General features: G+C 39.2%; 1 protein-coding gene across 1 annotated transcript; it reads left to right on the plus strand.

The window, feature by feature from the left end:
* The first annotated feature begins 321 nt into the window (after positions 1 to 321).
* On the plus strand, positions 322 to 21,955 carry GABRA6 (gamma-aminobutyric acid type A receptor subunit alpha6). The gene is made up of 10 exons (XM_041488005.1): positions 322 to 359; positions 486 to 604; positions 862 to 929; positions 2,568 to 2,788; positions 2,886 to 2,968; positions 3,547 to 3,690; positions 4,121 to 4,273; positions 7,385 to 7,644; positions 16,720 to 16,980; positions 21,865 to 21,955. The coding sequence occupies exons 1-10, from the start codon at positions 322 to 324 to the stop codon at positions 21,913 to 21,915; spliced, it is 1,398 nt and encodes a 465-aa protein (XP_041343939.1). The 3' UTR covers positions 21,916 to 21,955.
* The last annotated feature ends 622 nt before the right edge of the window (positions 21,956 to 22,577 follow it).

Below are 22,577 nucleotides of genomic sequence, written 5' to 3' on the forward strand. Positions count from 1 at the left end.
CGTCCCTTCAAACCCTAATTCCCCCCGCGGAGCGGTCAGATGAGGCTGGACGGCGGCGGCGAGTCCGAGGGACGCGCACGGCCGCGGACACCCCTCACGGAGCCGCCGCGGACACCCCTCACGGAGCCGCCGCGGACACCCCTCACGGAGCCGCCGCGGGCACCCCTCACGGAGCCGCCGCGGGCACAGGCCGGCCCGGGGCCGCGGGGCCGGGGCTGAGCCAGCCGGGCTGTGCCACAGCTCACCCGGGGCAAGGATGAGCGCCGACACTGGCTCCAGCTGACGGGTCTGAGGGCACCTGAGCCCGCACACACCTGCGGCATGGCTCTCCTGCTCGCCTGGGCGTGTGTGGCTGTGAGGTGAGTGAGCCCCCGCCACAGGCCGACCCCCGAGGGCTCCCCGCAGCCCGGAGGGGCGGGAGGGGCTCTGCCCTTTCTCCCTGCGCCCCCGGGCCGGCACTGACGGGGACTCGCCTCTCCCCGCAGCGTGGGGACGGCGCTGGGGGACCAGGGCGACGGGGCGGACCTCTACTCGGAAAACATCACTCGGATCCTCGACAAGTTGTTGGACGGCTACGACAACAGGCTCCGACCGGGATTTGGAGGTAGTGGGGAAGCCTCGTCCCTCGGGGAGCCGGCGGGAGGGGAAGGGCGAGGCAGCGCTCCGGCTGCCCCGGGCAGGAGCGGCTCGTCCCGCGGCCGTGGCAGGAGCGGGGGAGGGAGGCGGTGGAAGCCCAAAAGCGGCGGCGAGCAGCAAAGTTCCCGTGCCCCGCAGCTCTTGCGGGGCGTCTCCGCTGCCCTCGAACAGGGGTCCCGCAGCCCCGGCCCCGCTCTTCTCCCAGCCCCTCTCCGTGTCCCGCAGGCGCCGTGACAGAAGTGAAGACTGACATCTACGTGACCAGCTTCGGGCCGGTGTCCGACGTGGAGATGGTAAGGGCCCCGCTGGCCGCCCCTGCTCTGTTTTCCCGGGATTCATTACGGTGGCATCTGAGTTGACCGTCATTAAAGCAGATTACGAGGTTTAATCTCTTTGACAATCTCTAGGGCCCAGCAGAGCAGTTTGGCCAGAGCTGCATACAGCTATTTCCCGGCCGCGCCGGCGGGGCTGAGCGCACACAGCCCCAGGTGAGGGCACGGCCGCAGGTAAAAGATGACTCTTGAGCCCTGTGAAGAGGATGGTGAGCGCCCGTGTCCCGGCACAGCGCTGGGGAACGCTGCCTGCTAGGAGGCAACGGAATGAGCAGCTGCAGGGGAATGCACAGCTGACATTGCTGGCACAGCTGCCCTGGTCATGCCGGGTGCCCCACACTCAGGCAGCCACAGGCTTGGGTGGACTCAGTCTGTGTAGACAGAGGTTCAGACTTGGGCAGCTACAGCAGTAGCCCCCAGGAGCACGATAAGTCATGGAAGTGAGGGTGGCATTGCTGTTCTCTTTCTAGAGGTTGACTTGGGCTGCTGTTTTTGCCCTTCTACACCCCTCTAACATCAGCTCACCTGAGCCTACAATCCAATCTGCAGGCTGGGAACTGTGGGATCCAAGTACTATCAAAAGTTTTCCACTGCTCTTCATCAGTCAAAGAGAAGGCATAACTTGCATTCTTGCAAAATTTGTCCCTGGCCAGGTTTAACTCTGTTTCCTAAGTAACTTCTGCAGAGAGCTCTTTTCTGACTTGTGAAAATATTACTAAGAATTTTTGGAAAAAAGTCCCATTGATTTAATATTAACTTGACACCATAATCCTACTGTGATGTGACTCAGATCAGTCCTCACTTTGTGAATATCCAAAGGAAGCTGCAGAAGAGTCACTGAGCGTGTCTTTTTGTTTCTGGCAATTAAACACTGATAGCTTGGTCTTTCACTTTGAAAGGTTGCCTGCAATCCAGTGTGCAGCCTGGGAACTGTGGGATCCAAGTACTACCAAAGGTTTTCCACTGCTCTTCATCAGTCAAAGAGAAGGCATAACTTGCATTCTTGCAAAATTTGTCCCTGGCCAGGTTTAACTGTTTCCTAAGTAACTTCTGCAGAGAGCTCTTTTCTGAAGACTTGTGAAAATATTACTAAGAATTTTTGGAAAAAAGTCCCATTGATTTAATATTAACTTGACACCATAATCCTACTGTGATGTGACTCAGATCAGTCCTCACTTTGTGAATATCCAAAGGAAGCTGCAGAAGAGTCACTGAGCGTGTCTTTTTGTTTCTGGCAATTAAACACTGATAGCTTGGTCTTTCACTTTGAAAGGTTTGTATTTCCTTAGACCTCAGTCACTTTGAATTAAATTAATATCTATGAGAGTACAATGAGGATTGTTTTTTTTTTCCTTACTCATGTCCAATTATCTGTTCACTGCTTCATTTGTAACTGTTCTTCAAATAAGAAGAAAATAGGATATGTTTTCATGCATGACTTTTTTAGTAACTACTTAATGATAATAGGATTGAGTGTTTAAGCAGTAAATGAAATGCCATGGACATGTGTGTTAGAGTGTCTCATGGAGTTACTGTCCCCACAGCCACTTGGGACTGCCGACCCCCACACAGATGTCAACCCCTATTTATTTTCCGCAGGAATACACAATGGATGTCTTCTTTCGTCAGACGTGGACTGATGAGAGGCTGAAGTTTAGTGGGCCAACAGAAATTTTGAGACTGAACAATTTAATGGTCAGTAAAATTTGGACACCAGACACGTTTTTTAGAAATGGAAAAAAATCAATTGCTCACAATATGACAACTCCTAACAAACTTTTCAGAATTATGCAGAATGGAACTATTCTTTACACTATGAGGTGAGAGCTTGTTCTGCTTTTGGTTGACCTGTATTTTTGATTCTATCAGAATTTTCCTTTGTACCATATTTTTTCATTATCTACAACTGTGTTCTAGACTAACCATTAATGCTGACTGTCCTATGCGCTTGGTGAACTTCCCAATGGACGGACATGCTTGTCCACTGAAATTTGGAAGCTGTAAGTTTTTCTGTATCTTTCAGTTTATTAAAGTAACACATTTGGTCAGAAGATCCTAAGATATAACTTAGTGACATAGCTGAAATTTTAAGTTGTATTTTTATACTAGAATTTTACCTTTTTCTCTGAGACTTATACCATTCATATAGACATGGATTTATTCACTGAAGGGTGACTGCTGAAGCATATTTTATTGTTTATTATTCTTACACTTCTGGTCGTCAAAGTTGGTCCTTCAACAAATTATAAAACCTCTGCTACATTTACTGTATTACATATAATTTTGAAAATATGGAGTCTGTGGTAACCAATTTTGAAAATATTTAGTTGAGCTGTGGTAATCAATGTGCATGTTTTATAGCAAATTAAGAAGTGACAGCTAGCTCATGTCAGGTCCCACCTCAGCCATTCTCTTACTGGTTTGGTTTTTATTTTCTTTTTGCCATTAATGAGGTTAGGAACTTACTGGAGTAGGATGCATGTTTCTGTGGGCATTTGAGCTGCAAAAGGGATTATTCTGTTTATTTTTTCAATTGCTTATAAAATACATCATGGTCATTTTACCCTCTATTTCTCAGATGCTTATCCAAAAAGTGAAATAATTTATACTTGGAAAAAAGGACCACTGCATTCAGTAGAAGTACCACAGGAGTCTTCCAGTCTTCTGCAGTATGACCTCATAGGACAAACTGTATCTAGTGAAACAATTAAATCTAACACAGGTAAGATGGAGCCATGTGGAAACTACTGGTGTTGTGAGACATCTTGATAATAAATTACAGGGTTTTTTCATATATAGTGAAATTAATTATCTTTTGCCATTTTAAAATGTAAAACCCTTGGACAGACTCTAACCACTCTAACCATTGTCTCTTAAAAGACAGCTTTTCAGTACAGTCCCATCAAACACAAAATTTTTTCATGAGATTCTTAAGAATGCCCACTGCCTCTCCACCCCAGTAAAAACAATGCATAAAATGAATATTATTCTGCTCTGTTTCCATAAGGTCATTTTACCTTTTTTTAAGCAGCTTATTTTTATTATGCACTAAGAGGTCTGTGATTTCATCAGAACATATTATGTTGGGTTTAAGCCAATAATGTTCACTCACATGTTGCCAGAATAATGCTGACATACTTGTCTCTTAACAGGTGAATATGTAATCATGACAGTTTATTTCCACTTGCAAAGGAAGATGGGCTACTTCATGATACAGATATACACTCCTTGCATTATGACAGTCATTCTTTCTCAGGTGTCTTTCTGGATTAACAAGGAGTCTGTTCCAGCCAGGACAGTTTTTGGTATGCTGTGTTAAGGTCTTTGAGCTCAGCATCACATCCAGCATTCATTCATTCATTCCTTTCATTACTTGTTTGTTTTAGGTGAATATTCACTCCAGCTGCTCTATTTCCATCTGCAGAGGAAAATAGGCTACTATCTCATTCAGACATACATTCCATGCATCATGACTGTCGTCTTGTCTCAAGTTGTGTTTTGGATTAACAAAGAATCTGTTCCAGCAAGAACTGTGGCTGGTATTTGTGTTTTTCCTTTTGTCATTCATTTCATTCACTGTATTGAATTCGTTGTATCAATCAGATACTGCAAGCCAGGGGGGATTAGGAAAGGCAGCTACTAGGTTTCAGTCAGCAAAAGTAAATACTAAAGTGAAATGACAGTCAATTTGCCTATGAGGGTCAAAATTCTTGACTCAGAATGTTTGGGTAGCCAGACTTGTTTGTGACAATTTTCAATTGTATTCCAATTGTATTTTTGTATGCAGAAAGGGACAATTTCAAAGTAAATGTCCTTTTTTTTTCAAGAGGATTTTTTTCCCCTATGGATTTATTGTCTCATGAAACCAATATGAGTTAAAGCTTTAAAAGGAAAAAAAAAATCAGATTGAATGGAGTTGTTATCTGACATAAGGTACCCCATCTAACACTCATTCTGGAGTGCTCTCTTCCCCTTGGTTACGAAGGTAACAAGGGCTTTAGATGGATAAAGATCAGTGAGATGAATAATGTCCCTAGCACAGGTTGAAGTTATAATGAGAAAGATATATCCATACTGCATGGCAGGGCCTTTTTCTTTCTTTCCAGTGGTTTGAATTAATGCTCTCAAAGCTTTGAGCCTCCTGGTTCATATATATCTGAGGTTTATACTCCAGATATGATGCTGCCTGGATTGTAGAGTCACATCCTCTACATTTTGAGTAACATATACTTGTGGGCATGGAAGGTAACTGTACATGCCTGAAGAGCTGTGCAGGTAGGTCTGTAGCTGATTTGATAATAATTATTTAAATACCCCAGACTGGAATGACAGTCCCTAGGTGTTGTATTGAAGAGTAACATGGACTTGAGAAAACATTTTATGAAAGAGTAAAATTAACTCCTTTCTGTATTGTGGAAAATAATGATAGCATTTTAAAAGAATTATTCCATTTGTATTTCTCCCAGGGCACAGTCTGAATTTGTAGTCCTGACTTGTTCAAAATCCCATGGATTCTGAATACCTTAATCTAAGGAAAAGAGAGCAAATTCCTTATGACAAAAAAAGACTTCTGGTCTTTTTCAGTGAAAAAGAAAATTTTAAAATGGAGAAGGTTTAAAATGCATCATACTACAAATACTTGAATTATGAATTTTCACTTTTACTTGTAATTCTGAAAACTAAGTTTGAAAGAAGAGAAATTAATAGTAGAAGAATAACAATGTGCCTAAACCAGTTTTTCAGCACAAAATAATTTAAGGACTTTGTTTACCTCCAAAATGGATGCCAGCTATCAGATTTCAGTGTTTGCATTATGTAACACATCCTTCAAAACTTACCAAGAAGTGTTCAAAATGTAAAGACAAGGGTAAACAATCAGCAGTTGCACAGTTTACCAACTGCAATTTGGTATTCAGTTTGATGAAGTAGCTTTCCACAGTGCAGTGCATTTCATCAATATTCACTCCACATGGAGAGAATTCTTATCTATATCTGTAAAAGAATAGGAGACGTATTCCTAAGTTAAATTCCTGCTGCAGTAAGTTTTTATTCAGATACAGAATATATCAATTTTATTACTAACTAGCACATGGACAGATTCTAATCTAATCACACGTCATTTCAAAGAGTTCACTCTGGACCTTTGAAATTAAAATACATCTCAGCATAGTTGTATTCATATAATAAAATGAGTCTGGCAGATTTGGGAGAAGTAGGAATCCTACATATTTCTATACCATCTCCTATTTGTATTTCATTAAAACGTGATAAGTAATGACATTGGGACGTAGTTAACCTCAGACAGCTGGCAAGCCACATCATGTGAAAGAGTTGCAGAGAAACTCTGAAAATAATGTCACCCTTTCTGGATGCTGCAATATGCTATGACACTGCATCCTTTCCTCTGAGCATCACTCATAGCATATTGCTTCATCAACTCAACATGACCATCACAATATGACATTAAAACATCTTTTACTTTGCCACCTACCCTTTCCCAGCTGCAGAAAATAGAAGAGGATATTCTCCACCTTACTGTCTTTAAATACCCACAGTTTTTACATTCTAGCAGGCATAATTATAAGTAAATATGAGTCATGGAGGCTTGTATTTAAATGATGAGCTTGTTCTTGCATTTTTTGCTTGTATCAGGCAGCAGTAGGAAGTAAGTATATTTCCTACATTATTAATGCTGTACACTCCAAAACAGAAAGAATAAATTCATGAATTCATGTGACGAACACCATGGGGCCCATGGGTTACATGAGCAGATTTGCTCTGTGAAAATAGATAAGCAGCTCTAGAGAAGTAGCTTTTCTGTCCTTCCCTGTCTGTAGCTAGGGGAGCTTTCAAATCCAGATACTCTTAGTGAATCTTAAAAAATGTATCCACTGATTAAAGACAGCAGCTCAGGAGACCAAAGCATTGTTACTTGAAATGTTTGGATCAGGCTCTGACTGTTTCTAATGTAGAATTTGACTGATTTGTGAGGGTTCTGTAAGCCATGGTCTGTCTTGTACTACAACTGGAGAAAGAGAGGATCATTGTTGGAGAATGACAATATGTGAATCCAGGTTTCTGCCAAACATTCTACTTACTAACCCACAAGGAAAACCTCCTTCATATTTTGAGTCTGGATTTTGTTGTAGCCATGTTTATCACAATTCTAAGAAGCTGTCCCATGTAGAATGTTGTTATCTTTTAGTCTCCTCAATGCATTAAGGAAGTTTTTCCAGACCTTTTAGATGCTGAATCCAGTATACATGTGTTATTTAAGGATACAAAATACTTAGGAGTCTTGTTGGGATGCAGGATTACAGCTAAAATAAAATGGCTTTTTTCATATATGTGAATTTAAGAGTATCAGGGCTGAAGCCAAGTTCTAATGCCCCCCATTTCTTTCTCTTGTTTCCAAGGAATCACCACAGTCCTCACGATGACCACTTTAAGCATCAGCGCTCGCCATTCTCTGCCCAAGGTGTCCTACGCCACCGCCATGGACTGGTTCATAGCCGTGTGCTTTGCCTTTGTCTTTTCTGCACTTATTGAGTTTGCAGCTGTCAACTACTTCACCAATCTCCAGGCTCAGAGAGCAATGAGGAAGGCAGCCAGGGCAGCAGCACTGGCAGCAGCACTATCAGCAGCAACTGTACCGGCAGAGGACGAGATTGTCTCGGTAATTGCTCGCTTTTCTGATAATAAGCATCATATAGGAACAGGCAGCTGAAGTAGTGAATGCAAAACAATATTAAAGTGATCTTAACCTGAAGCAGATTATGCAACCAGATTGTGTCTATTTATCAAAGCATTGTTCTGATTCCAGAAAATGAAAATACTTCATTTATTTGTAGTGTTTATTTAAATTTGCAATATGATTTTCTGGAGAGATGTTTATTTGGCAAGATATTTAAGGAAAGCCATTAGACTGTTATCCATGATACTTCTCCTGAGCAATGCTGTAGGCAGTGTGGGCAGGCAGCTGTAGCTCCCAGCAAGTCTGCAGAGTTTGTGTGACAGTGTTCAATGGAATGAACATGTGCGTTGTCCAGATGATTATGGGATCACTGTAGTGCAAGGGTACAGACCATAAGTGAGCCATTTGGAAGATGGGTAGTTAGCCTATACATAAACTTGGCATCTCTTACCTTACTGAAAACTGTGTTGGTGGAAGCTTTGAGGAGAAAAAACATAAATGAAGGATAGATTTTAGTACACGTGAAAGAGAGGAAGTCTTTCTAGTATCAAAAAACTGTGTCAGAATTGCTTGCAAATTTCACTCTGTAAATCTTATGCTAAATTGTGAATGCTGTCTCACAGCATATGTTCATCTATTTATCATTGTGGCCTTCCTGTTTCAAAATCAGTTTTACTACCACCATGATTTCCATTTTTAGAGAAATAACAATTTGAATGACCTTTTGCAAAACCTCTGAATCCATAATTGAATAAGGGAGTCAGTCTAAGAGGTGCCCATACCAAGGCAACACCTTACCCACCAAAGAGTAATTTTTCCACATTTGCTGATAAATAGGAGTTAAAGTTACAACATTTAAGTACTTTCAAACTATTAAAATCATAGTTGATAAGTTTTGCTGACTCTTTTTTTGGAGGACAGGCTATCAGAAAAGAAAAATAAAAAAGTTCACCTGATTTTATATAGCTTGAAGAAAATATTGATAGCTACTACATCTTGAAGAGGAACAACAGCTTGTATCTGTCTTTCACACACTTCCTTATTCAAGTTTGAGTTAACCATAAGGAGGTTTACTAGAAAGAAAAAAACAAAACAAAACATACTACTTTTGTTTTCCCTGAAAAGTACCTGCTGAGCAATATGAAAACATTTAGGCTGACTCTGCGCGTGCTGCTGGTGCATTCAGTGTGGCCACTCCCCTCACATTCCCAGTCTCAGGAAAACAACTGATCCAAAAATAATCTCCTGCTTCTTCCCAGATAAGCTAAGAACTTGTTTCTGATGATAGGGCTCTTCCAAATTTACATGAGCTATGAATCCCAGCTGACCAAGATAGGCACCAGACATAAAATTTTGGTTGAACAAATGAATAAAAGATAAAGAAGTTAAAAGGCTCAAGTTTCTTATCAAGGTCTTCAGTCTTAGACAAGCAAAGAGCAAACTGAAGACCCTCCTTCCTGTTTTGTAAATATTGTTAGGTTTTCCAAGTAAAAACCAACAAAAGAAAAAAGAAATCATCTAGGAATAAAATACACGTCTAGGAAGCACCCTGCAACAATCTCCTCAAGAAAATTATTTACATCTAGCTGACAGCATACAGATTTAGAAGAGTAGTAAATCCCATAACATTTAGGCCCCAAAGTAAACTCAGTCTCTAAAACAGCCCACAATGTCCACAAAATTCTACAGACCTCATCTTGCTCAAGGCAAGACAGCCATTTTCAAGCCCTGTACATCCAATACGTTTTTCTCCCAGGATCAGCTCTCTGTGAGAACTGCAGTAAGAGAAAGAGCAAACTCAGTGAGATCATAAAAACAAAGGGTACCTAAAATCGAGGGCAAGATGATGTAGTCAAAAAGGTTTCTAGAAGAATTAGCTATTGGATTTAAAAGGTTCCCTTCCAGAAGGGCATTCTGGGAAAAAGGAGTGATTATAGGATAACAGATTTTAAGAAGCTTTTCTTTTTTCATTCCTTTTTTTTTTCCTTTGGTAGAGATAAGGGGGAAGGAACTTTTGTATGTTGACACATCCATAGATAGACTGCAGTCAGTGATATCATTTCATATGACACAGACCTGAAGTGTCTAATTTGAATGCTAGCAGTGTATTTAACACAGGCTGATTGCATGTGTATGACCATTTCCTCTGGACTGTCATTCTCACTGAGCCTTGTGCTTCTATAGCTACATTACTGGTCCTAGAGCAGTTATTTTTAAGGCACAGAGCATAATACTCAGTGTCCTGCTAGAGTGAGGGCTAGAGTCAAGATAAACATATCTACAGAATATTTCTTTTTTGTAATTCCAGATTAAAGTTTTTGTGAAAAAAAAACAAACAAAAAATTTAAAATATTAAGCAGCCTTCTTTCCCCTTCAGTCTAGTTAATTTTATTTAAAATTTTACTTTATTCAAATAAAGTCTCTCACACAGGTTTTTATAATGTAGAGAAAAAACCTGTACACTCAGAAAAGAAATATGTTAGATCACCAAATTCTGCTCTACTGTAGAATGAAAGTAGGAGAAAATGCTGCAGCCACTGAACTGTGGTGGGGTCAGCAAGAGAGATGAGGCTGTGCCCATGTGCTCAGCAGAGAGCCCAGCAGGCCTGGGCTGGCTCCAGGAAAGCCTCTCTGTTTACCTCAGTTAACTGAGAGCAGATTTGGCTTGCTCTCTCCATCAGCTGCAGGCAATCCCTGTGTGAAATACAAAACTATGGGTGTTCCTCTGCAGAACACGAGGGCAGCAAGCTGAGCAATCATCTGGACCCTGACACAAAGCTGTTCTTACTCATATGGTGGAAGCTGTTTTTAGCATGTCAAAACCAAACATCTTATACATACACATATAAAACCATGATGGCATTTAGCTTTTAAATCCGTTTCAAATGTATCTTTTCTACATCAGTTGCATTGTTTCCTCTTGATGGCTTTCTTTTCCCAGGGAGATCCCAGTCCTGGAAGTTGCAGGGGAAGGGGATTGGTGATACTGTGTGAGCACACCATTGGCAGAAATGCTTTGTGGGATGATCAGGGAGTAACCCCATGGATCAAAAGACATCCTTTCCATGTGAGAGGCTACTTGTTAAAAGACAAAAGATTACCACCCTGTAACAGCTTGCTCACAGTTATGTTCTAAAAGTCCTCATGTTTTAACAGAAATCAGCACAGAGCAGTGAAATACCTCTGGGAGAGCTTCCTTCTCCCTCCAGCCTTTTTTCAAAACAACACAGCTTGGGCAGGAAAGGATTCTTATTCTTTTTAACCTGGCCAGCTGCAGAACAGCTGTATGTCAATGGTATAGAGGATTTAGTTTCCTACCATTATGTCAGAATATACTGATTATGTTTAATGAGTATCCTGGTGTAACTGGATCACCAACCATGCTTTAGGTATCACCCTAAAACAGCTATATGCTTTAAGGTCTTGACTGAAACATTGAGGCCTAATCCCAGTACTTTTTTTTTTTTTGCAGGAGGGTAGTAAGAAAATCAAGTAAATTTAATTATAGGAAAAAAACATATGGGCAGACACTGATAGATTTAAGAGCCAAACGTGGCTTTGAAAATTTAAATCTGTTTCATGTAAAAACATATTTTGACAGCAGAGAGGCTCTGTGCCAATTATATGTTTTTTCTGGCATGCTACAAATAAATGTTAGGAAGAAACTCTACCATAGCTCATTCCCTTTGAAAAGAGAATGACCAGGGTTCCAATCTGTGCACTCCTTACCGCATATCTGGTTTATATGACAGCAATTTTAATACAAAGGGCATTGGGTATTTTTCAGTTATGCTTCCTGCCTATATAGATACTTAGATTTTTCCATGCAAAATAAAATAGCTTTGAAGTAATAGGTAACAGCCTCTCCCCTTATTCACTCTCACCTGATGTTTAGGCTATATTCTGAGAGAAGTGAATTTCATTTCGTGGAGGTTAAGAAAGGAGTTGAGTGTGGTTTTCCCTGCTCTAAGTGAGCAATTTAACCTAAGTGATTTAACCCTTTTACTAGGGTAAAAAATGATGAAAACAAGTCTGCATGTTTTTCCTCAATGTTTCTAGCAAAGGTAATTTAAAATTCCTAAAGAGATGCCTGAAGCTAGGGCTGTTAATGACTTCTAAACTACACTCAGCTTTTGATTATGCAGGACACTGTTTATAGCAATTCACACATTATTTGCAATAGACTTTTTTTAAAATCAGATCCCACAGATGAGACATTTGAAGTGTCCAAATTAGGGTTTATAATGAATCTGTGCCATGAGATGGATACTGAAACTGCACAGGACTGTGTTGAAGGAGGTTCCTTAGTCACTGCCAAAAGATGATGTTGCATAGTGTAGTGAACTTTCCTGCTGGAAGATGCTGCATATGGCTTGTTCAAGAGCTAAGGAGAGTTTTTGCAGATCACACTGGTGGATGTAGGGGCTAAACCATGTTTAACTCCCCCTTTGGGAGATAAGTCACTAGCATGCTGTTATGTCTGTAATGGCTGAAATTTCTCAAACTGTATCTACTAATGAGCAGAGGCAAAAAAAAAAAAAAAAAGTTTTATATTTAATTAGGCATTCTGCCTTTTATAGACACTGAGCTCTGGTTCTAGGTTGGTTTGTGTGTTTGTGTGTTTTGATATAAGGAAAGTTCAGTGTCTTTAATCAAATAAATTATGAAGAAAAGAATTAACACATTATTTTTATCTAAACCTTTAGAGTTTATTCTCATGAACCTCTTTTTACTGCATTGCAAGCAGGAAAAAGAGATGTGAGTAAAAGAGAGATAAGGAAGGACATACAGCTATTCATTTTTTTTAAAGTTAGTATCTGGGTTGCATATATAAGAGACTGATGTTGCTGTTAAATCATAAACTAAACTGATAGTGAGAATATGCATTTGCAGTACAAAGCAACAGAGGAGAGAATTCTACAAATATGAATTACAGAAATCTCTTGAGGGAAAGAAACATAAGAACAAAGTGCATTCATAAATCACAGTTAGCATGCACCAAAAGAATCAGAAAAAGCAGACAAAGAATTTTATTTTCTCCAAGGTTATGTATGCTGTATTTTTTTTATATCTGGAAGGCAAGAAATTTGGTGAAATTTCTTAGAATATCTCCTGAGATATTCTAAGTATAAGCAACTTCTAGTGATATTGAGGAAGGTTGTGAGAGAGCAGAGCTTTATGGACAGGAGAAGAGTGCTTTGTGAGCTTTCCAGGGGTTGGATAGCTTGGCTGCAAAGCTCTATAAGAAGGCAGACTGTACCTTACAGGCCATTTACATACCAGTGCTGCCTAGTGCAGTGTGGTGGTGTCTCACATTAAACAATGGCCTGGCAATCTGCTCTGTGTCACTGCCTCCTCACACAGAGCTGCAAGTTTAATTGCCTGATGGGACTAACATTGCATATGAGTGCAAGAGTTCCTCTGAATCAAGGTTCAGTAACTTCAGAAAATCCATTATTTCCTTACGACAGAGTGTGCTGTGCCTCAGGCTTCTTGTTCTTGCTGCTTGTAAAACAGTCCTCACTTGAGTGATTGGCTCTGGAAGCTATGCAAAATAGGCTGTTCATTTCCATTTTCTCTGTTTTGTTAACATTTCATGATGTTAGTGTATGTAATCTTTGTCAGAAGGAGAAGTTAAATCTAGATACAGTAAACAAATTACTGTAGCTGCTGTTCAGAACAGTGGTAATATGGAATTATATGGTCTCCTCACTGCCTCCTGTTCTTGGTTTAGCAGTGAATTCCAATGAAAAATACGAGTTGTGGTTCTGGGGCAGCAGTCTGGGCTACAAACAACTCCCATACTGAGAGACATCCTCATTACACATCTGAGATAAATTTGGACTTAGAATTCCATATCCTGAGTAGGGATTTAGAAGAAAATAGATTTGACCTGAGTTTGCTGTTACGGGGACACAGGACTGTTAAAGATAGTTAAAAGAACTACTCAGGGTTTTTCCTGAGATGAAATCACATTGAGATAATGCTCCTACTTTAGCAATCCTCCTTTTATAGGAATAAGATTTAATAAATATAAATAAAATAATGACCAGGATTACACTTTTCCAAGTGCTTATTCAAATGACCACAAAGATTTTCCTACCTCCACATTCTAAATATGTTCAGTACTAAACATCATCCAAAGACCATACACTACATCTGTTCTACTTACTATTAACTCCGTCACCTCAGCACTATAATTCCTGATTCATGCTTGAATAATCCAGAATAGAATTTGACCCTCCTTGTACCAGAATATTGTAGTTAAAAAGGACTAAGATCCACCTTAATACTTGTATTTTTAGGAACCACACAGTCTCCACAAAAGGTCAAGCTATTCCACAGACATTGAAAAACAAGACTGAAAAAACAAGATGCCTTACAAATTGTACAGTTCTGTTCAAAGCAGGGCATGCAGGCAAATGGAACAGAACTTGAGTGAAAGCAGGCAGGCAGGCTCAGCCAGGCAGTCTGCTCAGAGAGGGGGATTATTATTATTATGATTAGCGCAAGTGGACATGGATAACCCTCTTTCTGTTTCTGTGACACATCTGTGGCTCATCCTCCATTTAAATCTGTCTGTTGCTTTCTGTGTTACTGCAAAATACAAAACGAAACATCTGTGTTCCAGATAGGCACAGAGCACTTTTTAATACCCATTCAGAGCACGACACCAGTCATATAATGTATAGAGGGCAAATTGGAAGTGATGATTGGTTGTAGGGGAAGAAAAAGAGCAATAGGTAAGAGAAATATATAGAGAAAAAGTACATTTTTCCTTTTGAAGTAAGGAAAACTTACTTCACTCTTCACCTTTTGTTTAGATTAAAATCAGCTGTGAGAAATCCATCTCTCCCTAATTTTAGTTGGATACCAGTCCATTCATTCATGAACAGAACTTGGCATCCTGTTGTGGAAATGTCACTTGTTCTGATTCTCTGACAGTAACAATGACTTCTGGAAGGATAATTCCTGTTACAGCTATTTTAAGTCACCCAGGAGACACCAGTTGTGCTAGGTTAGTCTGTTATCTAGAAATTGTGGCCCAAGTACAAGAGTGGAAATTTATCAGAAAATGCTTCTTTTCCTTTTAGTGACTCAGTCATTTATCTGATTGACTAAAATCTGTTCCCATGCTTAGAAATCCTGCAAGATAAATCCCAAAAATGCTGACAGCAGGCTACATTTATGTGAATGGTTGTCATTAAATCACTCCCAATGAATGGCTTTGGAAATTGCCTATCTAATAGCATTTTTCTACCTTAAAATCATTCCAATGTTAGTCATCCATTTTACTATAGATGTATGTGCTGTTATTTTGGGAGTTATTTACATTGTCCAAGACTTCCCTCATCTGCTTCAGCCATTTGGTCATCTCGTTCTGCTGACCGAAAAAGCTTTGTATTCAAATCCATGAACATCTGTGTATGTTATGTGATTTTGTGCACAAGATTTTTCCTCAATAATCAGGGAAATTAATTTTATGGACAAAGTTTTAGGCTTAAGCTCCATATTAACAGAACACTACAGTACTTCATCTCAAAACAAGCAACAAACAAACAAAGTCACTCTTGGCATCCCTCTGTGTTTTCTCAGCCATCAGATGAATCTTAGAGCTGCTGCCATGCATCCACAAATGGCCATCCTGGGATGTGGCAGGAGCAGCAAGGTTTTTGAATATTTCCTCCTATTTGACACTACTGTGAAAGGGAGCAATTGATATCCATTAGAGCAGGCTTAGAGCCTGGGATAGGTCCTGTTCCTAATCATTTCTGCAAGGAAGAACTCTATCACTTCTACTCTGGTGAAAGTAAAATAATGGCATCATGGTCCCAAATAAAACAGATGTACAAAATTAATGTACATTTTAGCCTAGTAACTAAGAGGCAAGTTCTACATGTCCCTGAGTTCTGGGCTGAATTTTCAGAAGAGTTTAATACAGCTTTCTGAAGAGTAATTGGACCTGGCTGCAAATACTGCACAAAATATGGGAGTAATTTGGTTTCATTTCACCATAAATGAAAATAAAAATAGTCCCATTACAGCTAAGTATATTTTTCTTCATTTGTATGCATGGAAGTGCTGTGGGAATTATGAGATATATGTAAAAAGGAATTTTTTTCCTAGAAAAAACAAGAGGACAATTCAGCATTCATGTCTTCAGCAGCTGTAAAGTTAGTCCATTGCCTTTTGTGCAGCACTTTTCTAGTTCTTGCATGACTGCTTGACTCCATTCAGTGTTTACCAAACTCATCAATGGGTTCAGCCAGGGAAGATTGCACCTGAGCCAGCCTGTATTGCTGTTTGGTTTAATCTTGATCCATATCTACACAAACTTCAGTCATATCAACCTACTACAATTTAGATACACCATTACCTTCTTTTCCTTTTAACTCCGTCTTCTCTTTTTCTCTCTTGGAGCTTCCACTTATCACAGTGTTAACAATGTGAAAAGCACATATTCTTTCATGGCTTTACAACCAAGCTTTAGGCCATAAAAATATATATCTTTCTGTACAGATGCATTATTTTTGTGATTTTCTGAGATTGTACTATAGCAGAGAAGCAACAATAAAATCAGGAAGTTCATTTAAAAGGTGGAAAGAAGTCTAAAGATCACAAAACCTAAGACTATGTATATTGATGCACGGGCAGCTTAGGCATGTGTGAGGGAGAGAAAATGATGAGGCATCTGACTCCATTATCAGAAGGCTAAATTACTTTATTGTTCTATATTATATACATTGCATCTAACTGAATCTGCCTTGCACTCACCCTTGCTCACAGCTGCACACACTGCACTCATCTCAATTCTCTCGTGACTGTCTGGTGACAGTCTGGACTCACACACACGCTCTCCCTGATAGGCCAGGGGAACAAAACATTCTCACTTTGGGTAAACAATCTCAATATTGCATTCCACTTCAGCACAGCAAGAGAGATAAGAATTATGTTTTCTTTCTTCTCTGCTTGTCTCACAACTTCTCTCTGTTCGGAGGGCATGTGAATATCACATCCAAATATCACTTTTTTTCCCTCTTCTTTTTTCTCTCACAGCATTCTGACTCCAACTCTAACCTGAAGAAGCGAGTGAACTCCATAGCATCTCAGACAGAGCAATCTCCTGAAGCCAGCATAATATCAAACACTGCATCCCAGTGTCAGCCTCTGCCTGCTCCTCCACCAGCCCCACCACAACCACCAGCTATTGGAGGTGCAAGTAAAATAGACCAGTATTCCAGGATCCTCTTTCCAGTGGCATTTGCAGGATTCAACCTGGTGTACTGGGTTGTTTATCTTTCAAAAGACACTATGGAAGTGAGTAGTAAATTTTCTGAATACTCATCTATAATATGTAATATGTTTACTTGGCCAGCATTATTTCAGTTGTTCATTTACTGTTGCAACTCAGTTCATCAGTCCTTTCTGAGAAATACTAGAATATTTTCTCCAAAGAAATCATCTGTAGCACTCAGTACAATGCAGAAAGGCTGTTTGAGGAGGGGAAATGTAAACACTTCTCTCTAACTCATGCTGCACTGAGCAGAAAATGCTCTGTAAGACAGCACAGGATGACATTCTCAGCAAACAAACTGATCTTAAATCTTCTATTTCTTAACCTGTTGTAAGGAATGGTAGAAATATCTGTTGAAGCCATGAAGTGAAAGAGATAAGAACTTTAATATCCCAAGGTTTTCTCAGGAAGCTAATACCATAAATCTCCCCAAAAATTTGTTATCTAGTATAAAATATTAATAACTGCAGTATAAAATTTGTGAATCAAGAGTCCCTAGTTTTGTATGTCAGTACATTTTTCCTGTTTTTTCATATAAATTATACTGCCTCATGAAAATAAGGCTGAAAAATATTTTCTTAAGTTTGTTTGAATCAGGCACAGAGTGATTACACCTTTAGATATCCATAAGGTCCAGAAAAGACATGTGCTCTGCAAACTGAGAATGTCTAGAATAATCAGTCAGTAATCAGTCATTAAACTTTAAGCCTTTAATGCTTTAAATCTCTATTTTCCCCCTTTTTGACTAAATAAAATTAATGGTGTCCTATTTCTTTGGTAAAAAAGATATTAATTTGCCTCGTTGCTATAGAGTTTTGGATCTCACTGTACATTGCAGTCAATTTGATTGGTACATTTAGTTTATTTAGGACAGCTAGAGAGATAATGATGGTATTTAGATAGCACCAAATGCACAAAGTCCCTACATCAATAAAAACAGAGGCTGGAAAACTGGTATGAGTGAGGATCAGGCTGTACCTTTGTTACCTAGATTAAAGGTAAAGCAGGCTGAGGGAAATCTTGTGGGCAGCCAAGAGACTCTGCAGTTCAAAGAAAGGAGACAGTGCTGATCAGCTGACTGGTGGCACCTCACCTCTGCTAGAAGGCTGCTGCTCCAGCAGACTCTAATTTTTGCTACCAGTATGATCTGGAAAATGCTGTCTCTCAGAGATGGAGTGTGCTGCCAAGCAGCTTCTATGGAATTGTGAGGGCAGGAGGGTAGGAGACACTGTCTCTCACAAATGTTCCTGCAGATGTCTCTCAAGAGGTCACAGCTGCCAGCTCCTGGCCACTCCAGCCCTGCCCAGTGTTAAATTTAGCATTTGTGCCAGAGTTACTGATCCTGCTCTTAAAATATTGACTATGTGTGCAAATTACTTTTCTCAGTCAGAGAAGGGAGGTATTGAAAAAGCTCATGTCTGATCATGACAACTTCTGTTTAGAGGCCAGCTCCTCAGCTTGCCAAGACTCCAGTGATTAAACCATTCACATTCTGGATCTGGAAATATTTGGAACATACTTGCCATTTCCCTTGGTGCTGATGAAATATTTACACTAAACCTCGTATATTAATAATAACATTAGAACCAGGCTTTTAAAATTCTTCCAAAATCTAGGACTAAGTGCTGACTATAAATATTTTTAAATGCTACTCTGCAAGCTCACAAACATGCTCAGAAATTATGTTCTGTAGTAGCATTATACACTAACAGAAATCCAGCAGCAAGACTTAGAAAAGAGAACAGTATTGACAGCTGGGGTGTTTTGAATTATGAAGAATTTAAACAATTGTGTAATTTTTGACCAAGCTCTTCTTCCTAAATTACATTTCTGCATTTGTGTACTCAGTTATAACTAATAATAATTGTGGTACACACTGCTAGGTTTCTAATTCAAATGTTGTATCACCAGTTGTTACTTTCAACAACCAGGAATCTTTTTACTTTAAAAATGTATTAAAAATATGTAAGCTTTTAATTCCAAAGAGAGGAGATACAAAGGTTGGGTGAACAAAGCATGGAGTGCTTCAAGGGCAGTTAAACTTAATATTTGGCTCCCTCAGGCCTAACAGATTTAATGTTGCTACAGTATTATTCAGTTTATTCAATTTAAAAAATGCATTTTGTGCATTATTTCAGGTATATTAGCTTTTTTAAGGTACTTTTTTGAGTTCATGGGACTTTTGTTTAAAAACCAGAAAGAGGAAAAAAATCTAATTAATTTATTGAAATAAACAAATTTCCAGTACACCATTCTGAGCACAAAGATCATTCACCAATTCATGTGCTTAAACCAAACAACTGCCTACTGGCTTTGGAGGTACACAGAGAATGGATCAGGCATTTCATGAGACTGTTTGTAAAAGCAGGTTATTAGCACTGGAATCAAAGGTCATTTTCAACTGCTATCATTATTTTCTGGCCAGGCTCTGCCTTTGGCTTTGAAGGAGGAGCAAGAAGAGTTTTTTACTTCATGTACTGGATTCAGAGCCTCAGCTGGAAGGAGCAGCCTTGTTAGTGTAATGACGCAGAGTTGCATGAAATGAGGAGCTCTTTTCTAAGCTGTTTGGTTCAATACACTACTAAGCAATTTTCTTTGGCTTAGATAATGTGTTACAGAAATGAAAAAGTAATTTTTGTGTGTGGCATCTCATAAGATTTATGAGAACTTTGAGGACTGACTATTTTTCAAAGTGCTCCTTGGATAACTTTTTCTTCCCCTGCCATTAATAATTTTCTCTTCAGGTTAATCACCTTTTCTCTTACTACACATGTAAACTAAGAGTATGGAAATTACACAGACATTTTTTGATTTGGAAGGTTGTATAAAGAAGAAGGTGTTCTTAATAAAACGTACACCTTTAAACATTTGAATATTATCATCATAGACTGGTTTGGTTTGGAGGGGAGCTTGAAGAGCATAGAATTCCACATCCCTCCCATGGCAGGGACACTTTCCACTAGACCAGGTTGCTCCAAGTCCAGTACAATCTGATCCTGAAAACTTCCAGGGATGAAGCATCCACAGCTTCTCTGAGTAACCTGTGCCAGGGCCTCAGCACCCTCACAGGGAGGGCAGCCAGGACTGGACAGACAGCAAAAGTGCTTTAGACTGAACTTCGTATTTATACTTCCATACATACTGCACCAAGTCAAGCTTTGCAAACTAGGAAGCTTAGTAGCAGACTTTCATTAAAATATTAACCATTTTCTATATTTTAAATCAAAACAGCACCATTCTCTGAAGCAAAAAAAAAAAAGAAAAAAATCTAGCTTAAAATTAAGCAATTCACCTGAATGATTTTTTTACATGGATGGGGATAACGTTCATCTTCTGGCAATAATATTTAAATGAAGGGTTTGATTCTCTATTGGAACAACTGGGAAAACATTCTTATTCAATAGCAGTCATCCACTGTGCAACTTGATACATAAGATATTTCAGTGTTAATGGTTTTGTACTGGGGAGTAACAATAGCATTGCAGGGCAAACGACTGTACTGGTCAAAATAAAGAAATTAAACTAGCAAAGTTCTCTGTCTGCATTTGGTTAGATTGTATATTGGTAGAACCTAATATAACCAAAGGACTACAAAGTGTACAAAATAACTGATGCTAGTTTTCAGACCACAGAAAAGGATGTAAGATACTTGTAAGATAAGCCCCTTTTTCTCTCAGAAGGTTTTATAAGTTAATGCTGACAGGTGCTAATTATAGTGATATCACTGTGCTATTTATACTATGAAAAAAATAAAGCACCAGAGTTACTCTAAAGAGAGCTTACTCCCTCTCTATATAAGGTAAATTAAATTAGGTGGAAGGTTTGAGGATGTAGCATCCCCATGATTTGTACATGGGGGATGGAACAGACGCATTTCTATGGTTCATATTGTTCTGTAGGGAACAGTAATATCTGCCATCCACAAGAAGCTCTAAACAGTAATGAAAAAGACACATTTGTCTAAATTGGACAAATAGAAAAGTTCTTGAAAGAAGAGCAAACCTCTCTGGCAAATGAGGAAAAAGATATTCTAGGTTTTTATTTTGTCATACAGCATATTTTGGCTTTTTTCTGTTTTAAATCTTCCTAAGTCATTGAGCTGAATACTAATTTATGACAGCGACCTTGGTAGATGAATTGCACACTTAGTTTATTTTAAAATTTGCTTGATTTAGAGTGCAAGGAGTCCCCTTTTAGAGGGCTGCAAGTATTACCTTTGCCACATAACTCACAATGCATATGCCACTGCCACATCAACTTATGCACCTTATTTCTAAATTTATCTATCTTAATTTTTATATGTAACATTATATTACAGTTTCTCATGTAATTAAAAAAATAATAATGGAGAGAATCAAACTAGATAAGGACATGATGTTAAAATTTTGATGATAAATCCAGAAAAAGAAGCAGCGGCAGCTTTTATATTTGGGAGCATAGGAAGACACAAAGTCACTGAATGGACCAAAGTTGCTGAGTCCTGAATATTATTTGGATGCAGAGAACATAGCAGGATGGCAGGAGAAGAGTTATATAATAAGCTGAAGATGCTAATGATGTCAGGTGTGAAGAAAAAAGAACAGAGAAAGAAACAAGAGCAGGAAAAGTATTTACCTTCAGTGTATTGGTATTATAAAACTTGTAGTGAATGTCATTACATCATTTTTCAGTTTAAACACTGGAAAAATAAAGGTTAGGAGGAACAGTCATTGCCATATATACTTAACAACTGAGCTTTGATGATCCAGGTAATGAGCATCAAATTCTAAGAGGATTCTCCTTGTAGTGCAGTTCTATTTTGAGTCTGCTGAGAGAGTTAGAAATCACATGGGTTTGTGGGTTAACTCAGTTGTTGTTAACAGTGGTTAACAACCCACAGCTTAAACCTCTCTAAACTTTTCTTCCAGTTTTTTGAACCTTCGGCGATGCATTTTCGAAATAACCCTCAGTCCAACTGAAGAGCAGCTCGGGATTTCAAGCAAATCACTCAAGGTCACAAAGGATTGAAGAGACTTCAAAGGATTTGTCTGTCCACAGGTGATCTCAGTTTTCAAGCAGGGAATATTTTTATTGGTGATTACCTGGATGCACACTCTGGACAAATCAAGAGCTGCAAACTTCTTAGCAATCTAATTAATATTTTCTTAAGATTTCTTACAATGATTCTACCACAGAAGTTCTTGTAAATTATTTGTTTAGTTGTCAAAGGAAAGAACATTCATTTCTTCTAAAACATCTGTAAACAATTGAATGTTTACATTTATATGAAACATCAATTAAAGGTTTTGGGTTTTTTTAATAGAATAGGAAGGGAAAAAAAGGAAACATAAGCTATTTTTTGTGTGCTTTAGCTGGTTGGTTACCACAGCGTAGCTTTCTTTGTTGAAAGTCACCATTAAAGTACAACCAGACTAATAACAAGCAATTTCTTGTCAGGGTCTAGAAATGGAGGACTAGAATTTCAGGGAGTTTTCAAGGTTTAAAGCTGAATAGAGAGAAAGATGCAGCTACCCATCAGGCTAAATGCAAGCCTCCAGCTCCAGGGAACTTCCTGGAAGCAAGCCTTGATTACTAGTTAAGGAACAGCTTTTTCTCAGCTGATTCTACTGAATTGCCTGTA

Source organism: Pyrgilauda ruficollis, unplaced genomic scaffold, assembly GCF_017590135.1.
Source record: "Pyrgilauda ruficollis isolate IOZ18807 unplaced genomic scaffold, ASM1759013v1 scaffold86, whole genome shotgun sequence".
NCBI classification, from domain to species: Eukaryota; Metazoa; Chordata; class Aves; order Passeriformes; family Passeridae; genus Pyrgilauda; species Pyrgilauda ruficollis.